Source organism: Cucurbita maxima, unplaced genomic scaffold (genome assembly GCF_002738345.1).
Source record: "Cucurbita maxima cultivar Rimu unplaced genomic scaffold, Cmax_1.0 Cma_Scf00010, whole genome shotgun sequence".
In the NCBI taxonomy this organism is placed as follows: Eukaryota; Viridiplantae; Streptophyta; class Magnoliopsida; order Cucurbitales; family Cucurbitaceae; genus Cucurbita; species Cucurbita maxima.
Window position 1 is genome coordinate 2,809,304 of NW_019272026.1, and position 9,284 is coordinate 2,818,587.

Consider the following 9,284-nt stretch of genomic DNA (forward strand, 5'->3'; position numbering starts at 1 on the left):
CTACAATTTAAATAATCAAAAAAGAAATTTAGACGGTTTAAATGTGTAAATATAAAAATTTTAAGTATATGTTATGCACGAAAAAAAGAAGTAAATTTAAATACTTATTGTTAACATGTTTTGTTTTTATAGGGTAAAATATTATTGTTATTATTATTATTATTATTTAATTAATTTTAATACAAATAATTCTAAACGGCATATTTTAAATTGAAATAATGTTCTTTTGTAAGTACAACCCATCTAAAATGAAAATATATTAATTTAAATTATTTTAAATATAAATTAGTTGGTGGGGCCCACTCCACATATTTTCAAACTTATATATAAAGACATGACATGTTGGACTTATCCTAAAGTATATGTTTTTCTTTTTTGTGTTTTATTTTTAAAGTTTTATTGCTCTAATAATTAATTCTTTTTTCTCAACATAATTGTCTAAAATTTCAAATGATTTTATTAATATATATATATATATTCTCTTGGATTATTTGATAAAAGATGGGGGAAAATTGGGGTAAAAACATTGATAAAAAAATTTGTTTATATATATATATATAAGAGCGCTAAGAACACTAGTATAATAATTTAAAATAAAAGCGTGACGAAACGCACTTCAAAAATACTTTTAAAAAGCATAACAAACATTAAAATATATATACTTTTTGATAAAGCACTTATTATTAAAATATTTTTACTAGACACTCTTAAATTTCATCTAAACATGAACATGCTAAAGTGAGAGTAATTGTTGACATATTTTTTTGTTTGAGAACGAAAAGTTTTGGGCTGAAAAAATCACTATCTCGACAAAATTAAAGGGTTAAAGCCATAAAAAAAAGTCTTCCACTTGAATCAAAGAACAAACTTCTATGTTATTCAAAAAAACCCGAACCAACCTAACATTATATAGTTGAGTTCATTATTTAATCATAGTGGCTCGAGTTGGAAAAGAACTATAATTAACCTAAAGATATCATATTTAACAAATATATGACCTTAGAAGGCTAAAATAGTAATTTCACAAAGTTTACTTATTCGTAATTCCAAAATGGAGGGTTAAAAATATTAATAGAGTTGGTGAGTTGTCTCATTTGAATTGGTCCTTTTCTCCCCCCAAACTTCAAATATTTATATTAAATTATATAATATATTATAATAATCATCTTTAATAAACTTTTAATTCGTTTAAATTAATAAAAAAATTAATGGGTCGTTAGTATAAGATTGACGATGACCCTAAATTTATAATGTTGTCGTTAGTAAATTCGTAAATTTTAAATGACTTATTATACACAAAATTAAAATTTCGAGAATCTATTAGATATATAATTGAAAGTTTTTTTTTTTTTTTTTTTTTGAGATATCAAATCTTTTTGTGATAAAAAAGAAAAAAATTATAACAAATGAAATTCCGTACAGTATCTCTATCTACATATCTAATCATTTACAAGAGTGTTCCCAATCCAACGGCCCTAAGGTCTTCGGTCGCCGTTGCCACCTCTAGGGTGCAACACTGAGCTCGTCGGCCGTCGGTTGGCGTTCCTCACCCCATTTTCAGGTAATGAATTCGGCGATCTGGGGTGTCGGAGATGATGATTTTGTCCTCTATGATGGCCATTTTCCTGATGCCCTCCGTCGTTCACTTTCTTCCTCTCTTCTTTCGGAGTTTCGCTTCCCTTCGATGCCGGAGAAGACTCCGGCATCTCGAAAACAAAGGTTCCAATGGGCATGTCTTGATAATCCTTTAATGGCTCCAAGATTTTCACCACTTCGTTCATCGTCGGCCGTTGCTTCGGTCGTTGGCTCAAGCATTGGTATGCCAATGCCGCCGCCTTTCTTGCTCCAATCTCTGAGTACTGTCCTTCTAGTCTCGAGTCCATGATCCGACCCAGCTTTCTAGGGTCATTCAACATTGACCTAGCAAACTCGACCAAATTCTGCTCTCGATGTGGCCGATTCTTCTCTAACGACCGTCGTCCAGTCAACAACTCTAAAAGAACTACACCGAAACTATATACATCACTCATAGCCGTCAAATGACCTGAAATAACAAACAACATTAAACAATGTTTCTAAAACTAAACATTTACCAACCAAGACAGAAATTGATAGATCGATCGAACTCACCAGTCATAACGTACTCGGGAGCAGCATAGCCTTCAGTGCCCATGACTCGGGTCGAAACATGGGTGTCGTCTCCATCGGGGCCATCTTTTGCGAGTCCGAAATCGGAAAGCTTTGCGTTGTAATCCGAATCCAACAAGATGTTGGAAGCTTTGAAATCTCTGTAAATTACTGGTTTTGCTGCTCCATGAAGGAAGGCCAGTCCCTTGGCAGCTCCTAAAGCTATTTTCATTCTAGTTGACCATGGCAGTGACACTGAAAATCCTGTAAAAATAATAATAATAAAATATTAATTAATTAATTATCCATTTATAAATTTAAATAAAAACCCATTTATTTTTAAATTATTTAAAAATAAATAAAAAATAAATTAAGAATTACTTACTTCTAAAGAGCTGGTTCTCTAAGCTGCCTCTCGGCATGTACTCATAAACCAACACCCTGTGTTCATCTTCACAGCAATATCCAATCAATTTCACTAGATGTGGATCTCGCAATTGTCCCAAAAAAATCACCTCCGTCTACAAAAACCGAAAAGAAAATGAGATTGTATCGTATACGATAAGATAACTACAAATGTTCGTTTAATCTACAGGAGCCCGTTTCAAACGGAGAAGAGAATATTTGTTTAAACGGAAAATGCAAGAGGGGTCGGGATAGATTTCTCCCTGTTAGCTATACAGGGTTTGAGACAAGAATTACATTTCATGTCCCTATCCCTGCCCCGACCCTGCTCAAATCTTTGTTCAAATGCGAGAGAGGTGAGGGAGAGATTTCTCCTCGTTAGTTAAAATGGGTTGGAGACGAAAATTACATTTCATGCTCCTACCTCTACCCCCGACCTTGCTCAAATCTTCGTTCAGTTGCAAGAGGGGTTGGGGAGAGATTTCTCCCTATTAGCTAAACAAAGTTGGAGACAAGAATTACATTTCATATCTCCATCCCTGCTCAGGGTCGGGGAGAGATTTCTTCCAATTAACAAACCAGGGTTGGAGATGAGAATTACATGTCCCTATCTTTGCTCGACCTACCTTGATCCTACTCAAATCTCCGTTCTACCTATATATATATATATATATACACACATACATATCGAGAATAGCTCAAGTTTTTTCAAAAGGACTTACCAACCACTCGCGATGGCCTTGAGAGCCATCCAAGTCCAAGAGCTTGACAGCAACAGGCTGAGCCTTGAGGCCGACCCGAAGCTTGTCGTCGATGAACCCCTTATAGACAGGTCCAAAGCCACCTTCTCCGAGGAAGTTACCGGTCGAGAAGCTCTGAGTCATAACCTTAATCTCTCCCAAAGTGAACATGTGAATATTGCAGCCGGCCAGAGATACAGAGAGATCCTCCGAAAGAACAGAATTCGGATTGCTCAAATCCACCATAGAAAGCCTAGTGAAAGAACTCTGCTTCGCCGCCACCCTCTTCGCCGCCTTCGCCGGCAACCCGCCGCAGCAGAACGGCGGCAGAAACGACCTCCATGATACCTTCTTCTTCATCGATCGGATCGGAATTTGAGATGAAATTAGATGAGAGAATTTGAAGGAAATTTGAATTTATAGAGGAAATACAGAGAGAAGAAACAAGCATGCAGCTTCTTCAATGGCGTCTCCATTAAATAAATTAATAATTTTTTTTATTTTATTTTGAATAATTCCGCAATACCGTGTATATATTATTATTTATAAATATTATGTGAATTGTGTTGGATGAAATGGAATGGAGGGTCAAAAGTCAAAATACGGTTTGAAAGCAAAATGACGTGTTTACCCCTTTGACTTTTTTGATATTTTCTTCTTTTTTGGATGGAAAAAGGATTAAATTATTGGTTGATTTTGTCTACTTCGAAAATCTAGATGATCAAAAGAACTTTCCTATTTATTTTCTTTTTATTTTTCCTCTAAATTGTCTATTTAGAGTTGATTTTTTAAGACCTTATTTAATATTTTATGAGTTCATATTTTAAAAATTAAAATATTTTTGTTCTCCAACATCCTCATCAGAAAAATATAGAACAAAATTAAAAAAAAAAATCATGTTAGTGTAAAAAAAAATAATCGAACTCAGACTTGTCCCCGAGATTAAATCCAAATGCAACTTGTTGGATGATGAAAGTCTCACATCGGCTAATTTAGGGAATGATCATAGGTTTATAAGTGAGGAATACTAACTCCATTGGTATGAGGTCTTTTGGGAAGCCCAAAGCAAAACCATGAAAGCTTGTGCTCAAAGTGGACAATATCATACCATTGTGGAGAGTCGTGTTCGTCTAACATGGTATCAGAGCCATGCCCTAAACTTAGCCGTGCCAATAGATTGGCAAATCCTCGAATGTCGAACAAAGGACTCCAAAAAGAAAAAAGGAGTCAAGCCTCCTCGAAGGTACGAAGGCAGTCAAAAATGACTAAGACTCCAAAGGAGTAGAGCCTCGATTAAGGGGAGGCGTGCTTTGTATGATCATGGGTTTATAAGTGAGGAATACTAACTCCATTGGTATGAGGTCTTTTGGGAAGCCCAAAGCAAAACCATGAAAGCTTGTGCTCAAAGTGGACAATATCATACCATTGTGGAGAGTCGTGTTCGTCTAACATGGTATCAGAGCCATGCCCTAAACTTAGCCGTGCCAATAGATTGGCAAATCCTCGAATGTCGAACAAAGGACTCCAAAAAGAAAAAAGGAGTCAAGCCTCCTCGAAGGTACGAAGGCAGTCAAAAATGACTAAGACTCCAAAGGAGTCGAGTCTCAATTAAGGGGAGGCGTGCTTTGTATGATCATGGGTTTATAAGTGAGGAATACTAATTCCATTGGTATGAGGCCTTTTGGGAAGTCCGATGGCACCAAGGTATTGTTTTAGTCTGGATCGGGTTTGACACGATTCTTAATGGCCCAAGCCATTAGCTCATTAGATCAAATTTTTGGTCAAGATGTTCAGACTTTAACTAACCCATTGGATTAAATTATTGACTAATAGATAGATTTGAATAACTATTTTGTTTGATACGGTTATTTTCATTTACCATTTAATTTTTAACTTTTTAACACGTAAAATTTACATCAACGTACGTAAAAAGTTTATATATATACATATTATTTAGATGGACTGAGTGGTAAGATATTAGATAAGTCCGAAAACAATTTTGTCCAATCTAATAAATAAACGAACCAAACTAGTCAAACTTTGACTTTAAACCGAACTAAAATTGGGTGTACGCTAACGTAGGGTAACCTTATAGACTTTAGGGGAGGCTAATATGCAGCCATTTTCGTTAGTGATTTGGTCAGAAATTACTGTCAAAATGTAACCAAATTTGGTGATATTGCAATATTTTTTCTCTTCTAGAAACTCCTACCCCCTCCAACCTCCTTTAAAAAATAAATAATATTATCATCAACCCATTCTATGATTTGGATAATACACCCACAATCCTGACCGTCCGATGTGCATACTTTTAAGAAAACAGCAGATTTGCAAGATGATCAGGATCCTTGCTTCTATCCAAAGTTGACCTTTACGATCTTATGTGGGTCCCACGTTTCTAGTTGTTGAGATGTGGTCGTGTGTACGGGCTTTTCTTGGCTTCAATTAGATATTATTATTATATATATATATATATATATATATATATATATATATACACATATATATTAAATTAATTAAATTTTCCATTTTAATACAAAATATATATTTTCTTCGTCTTCTATTATTTATTAAGAGTTAATAAATTTATTAATATTTAATAAATTTAAATATAATATAATATTTAACATAATTTCTAAAATTAAGTGAGGAGCTAGAATACAATCTCTATCCCCGTACGTTTATTTCATCCTTTTGAATTAAAATTTAAAATAAAATTTAAAATAAAAGTCTGTTTGACCGAACAGAAAAAAGGTTACAAAAATGATGGGCTGATCGCCTTGTGGTTGATTAATACATTTCACATGGAAAAAAGATCTAATTGGAGGGTAGTTTCGTCAAATCAAATGAGGGGAGTAGGTGCGTGGGGACCACGCGTCGAACTATTGCCCTAGCTATAAACTAAGTCAACGGACATTTTTGTCATTTACTATTACAACCTTGTCAATCAGGCTCATTCCTCGCTTTTCTTTTTCTTAATAAAAATTTATATATTCATAATTTTTATCTAACTTAATTTAAAATCAATTAAATAAATTTATGGAAAAATTACTTTTTTAGTTCACAATTTTTATATTCAAATATAGATTTTTAGAATTAATATTTTTTTTGAGTGATTATTAATATATTTGAAATAATGTTTAATGTAAATAAGAAGTATATTATATAAAGTTGGGGATAAGCTTTAAAAGTGGTATTGTGACAATAATAATGGCTTTTGGGCTATCTTAGTTTGTCATGATTGTAAATATTATTCTTTATTAATGGTGGATTGCATTTTCCATTCGCTTTTTGGAAAAAAAGAAAAAAAGAAAAATATATACATTTATGATCTTTTTAACTTTAAAATTTTAATTTTTTATTTTTTAACTTTTAGGTTTATAATCCAATTTAATATTTTTTTTAAACATGGTTTTGTTCGGGAAATCCCAAAATATCTCGTGTCAATAGAGAGAGTATTATTTGATTATAAACCCGTGCTCATTCCCTAAATATTTAATAGACTTTCATCATCCAACCGAAACGACCTAAAATCTGAAGCTTACTACTAACGCTAAAAGCTTAGAATCGATTCATTAATAATAATAATAAAAAGGTAAGAGTAGTATTTATGGACCTGCATGAGTTGGATTTGGTGATCGAGTTGACCTAGCAAAAAAAGGTCAACTCTCGAATCGATCCAAATTTTAAATTTTTAAAAAATTCAACCCAACTCAATTTTCACCATTTTGAATTTTTATTAGAAACTTTAGAAACACAAAAATGTATTAATTTTTTAATATAATTATGGACATTTTATTAAAATAATTTATAAAAAAAAATAATTATTGGTCTAAAATTTATAACTTGAAATATATATAATTTAGTAATTAAATAAATATTTGACTTATGGGGATTGGTCAATATATTGGATTTTCATGAAACGAGGGAAGTTTTTCAAATATTTGAAAATTTAACACGTTATTATTATTATTTTTTGACCCAAAATTATAATAATATTATTATCTTAGAAACCCTTGCAATTTTTTTTTATTAAAATATTTAAAACATTTCCATATTGCCGTCGTATTTACTTATTTAAAAATAAAAATAAAAATTCAACTTTTTAGTCAACGTTTATTTTATTTTAATCTTTAAATTTTTAAAATTCTTTATTGTATTATTATTTTTATCTAACACTATATTGTCTCAAATCTACTGTTCATTTCTAAATAATAAAATAAAAATAATATCCATTTAAAAAAGTTAAGAATGTTTTAAAAATTTATATAATAAAGTTCTTATCTGATGTTCCATATTGGTTGGAAGGAGAACAAAACACTATTTATAAGAGTGTGAAAATCTTGTGTTTTAATCATTTGAGGAAAAGTCAAACCAAAAAAGGATAATGTCTGCTAGTGGTGAATTTGGGTCGTTACTACTCATTTTTTTCAAAGACTAACTAAGATTCTTTTTAGGATTTGTGAACTATTATCGAAAATTCATGATAAGCTACTCGAACAAAGATATTTTGCATTTCAGCCCTCGGGCTTTCAATTATCTTTTCTCCTCTTTCACCAGCGAGTGGTGAGTTTCCGTTTCCGTTTCTTTAGGTACCTCTTACATTTCGAGCTTGTAAGTTAGAGGTTAGAATAGAATTTCAGTCGAGTTTCGTATGGAAACTTATCTAATGCCTTTTTAAAAGGGAATCGAACCGTATCATATCAAGCCCACAAGATTAAATCTTTCTCTTTCAGCACGAACTGATCAACATTTAGTCAAGCTCGGAATCCACAAATTTAAGTCAAAATAAAAATAAAAAGAAAAAAAGTACAAAAATTTAAACGTGAAATATGAAAATTCCATTTTCGAGAAATAAAAAAGTGACCGAAAAGCGTTATAAATATTCTTTTGAGTTTGGATATAAAAGTTGGGCCAAAAGTGATTAGGAAAGAAAATAGAAATGAGTGGATAAAAAGGTAAATGGATGGCATAATTAGGAAGCTTCTTAATAAATAAAATAAATTAATATTCTTATAGAGATAAAATAAAAACGTGGGTCAAATCTTTTGTGTTGCGTATTTAATTAATATATTTCGGAGTAATTAATAAAATTTTAAATCAAATCGTTAGTATTAAAATAATACTTTTAACTTTTTATTTTTTATTATGAGTTCAATAAATTTATAAATTTTTAATTTTATATATGATGTGTTATTGAATTTTACTAAATTAAAAAATTATATTTATATCTAATAAAAAATTTAAAAACATTCGAATTAAAAATTAAAAGTTTAAATATTAAACTTGTAATTAAAGTATATTAATTATGTATAATGTGGGGTTGTAATAATTGGGCTTTCGAAAGGTGGTTTGGGCATGGACCAATATAGTCATAGTTTTAATGGAATAATCACATTAGCCCAACAAAAAACATATACAAATATAAATATATTTTCAAATAATAATATTTTAAACTGTAATATTAAATTATGAATTTTTATATATGATGTGGGTAGAAAATTATTTATTTATTTATTTATTTATATTATGCTCGTATGAGCTCGATTACACTCGAACCGTTTATATTATGCTCGTTTGATGTTAGAAAGCCAAAGACGGGATCCAAATACCAATATAAATATCGTACTCTTTTCGAAATATGTATGTTTTTAAATAGTTTTTTTTAAGTGAAATAAAATATTAAATTTCTATAAATTCTTTTTCTCCTCTCTTTTTCTTCGGTTACCTTTTATATTTAGGTTAGATTGAGATATCGGGTTATTTTAAAAAATTGAACTTATTCACAAAACATGTTATATTGATAACTTAAATATCAAACATTCATACGTGATGACACATCACGAACATGAATAACAAACGTTAAATATTCTTTAAAAGTATAGTTGGGTTGTAGCCCACCCTGGTGGGAGCATAGAAACCTTGGATCGGGAAGCTCTAGATAATGATAAACGAGAGTGGAACAACTGGAGTAATCCGTCCCCAAGTGAGCGTATTATGGGGGGGGGGGGG

The 9,284-nt window shown here is 31.3% G+C and overlaps 1 protein-coding gene across 1 annotated transcript; it reads right to left on the reverse strand.

Moving 5' to 3' along the window:
* Positions 1-1,393: 1,393 nt before the first annotated feature.
* Positions 1,394-3,672, reverse strand: LOC111485741 (serine/threonine-protein kinase RIPK-like). Its single transcript, XM_023132760.1, has 4 exons — positions 3,255-3,672; positions 2,513-2,648; positions 2,131-2,391; positions 1,394-2,044 (listed from the first exon to the last, which is right to left on the reverse strand). Exons 1-4 carry the CDS (start codon positions 3,630-3,632, stop codon positions 1,476-1,478), a joined length of 1,344 nt encoding a protein of 447 aa, XP_022988528.1. The 5' UTR covers positions 3,633-3,672; the 3' UTR covers positions 1,394-1,475.
* Positions 3,673-9,284: the final 5,612 nt, after the last annotated feature.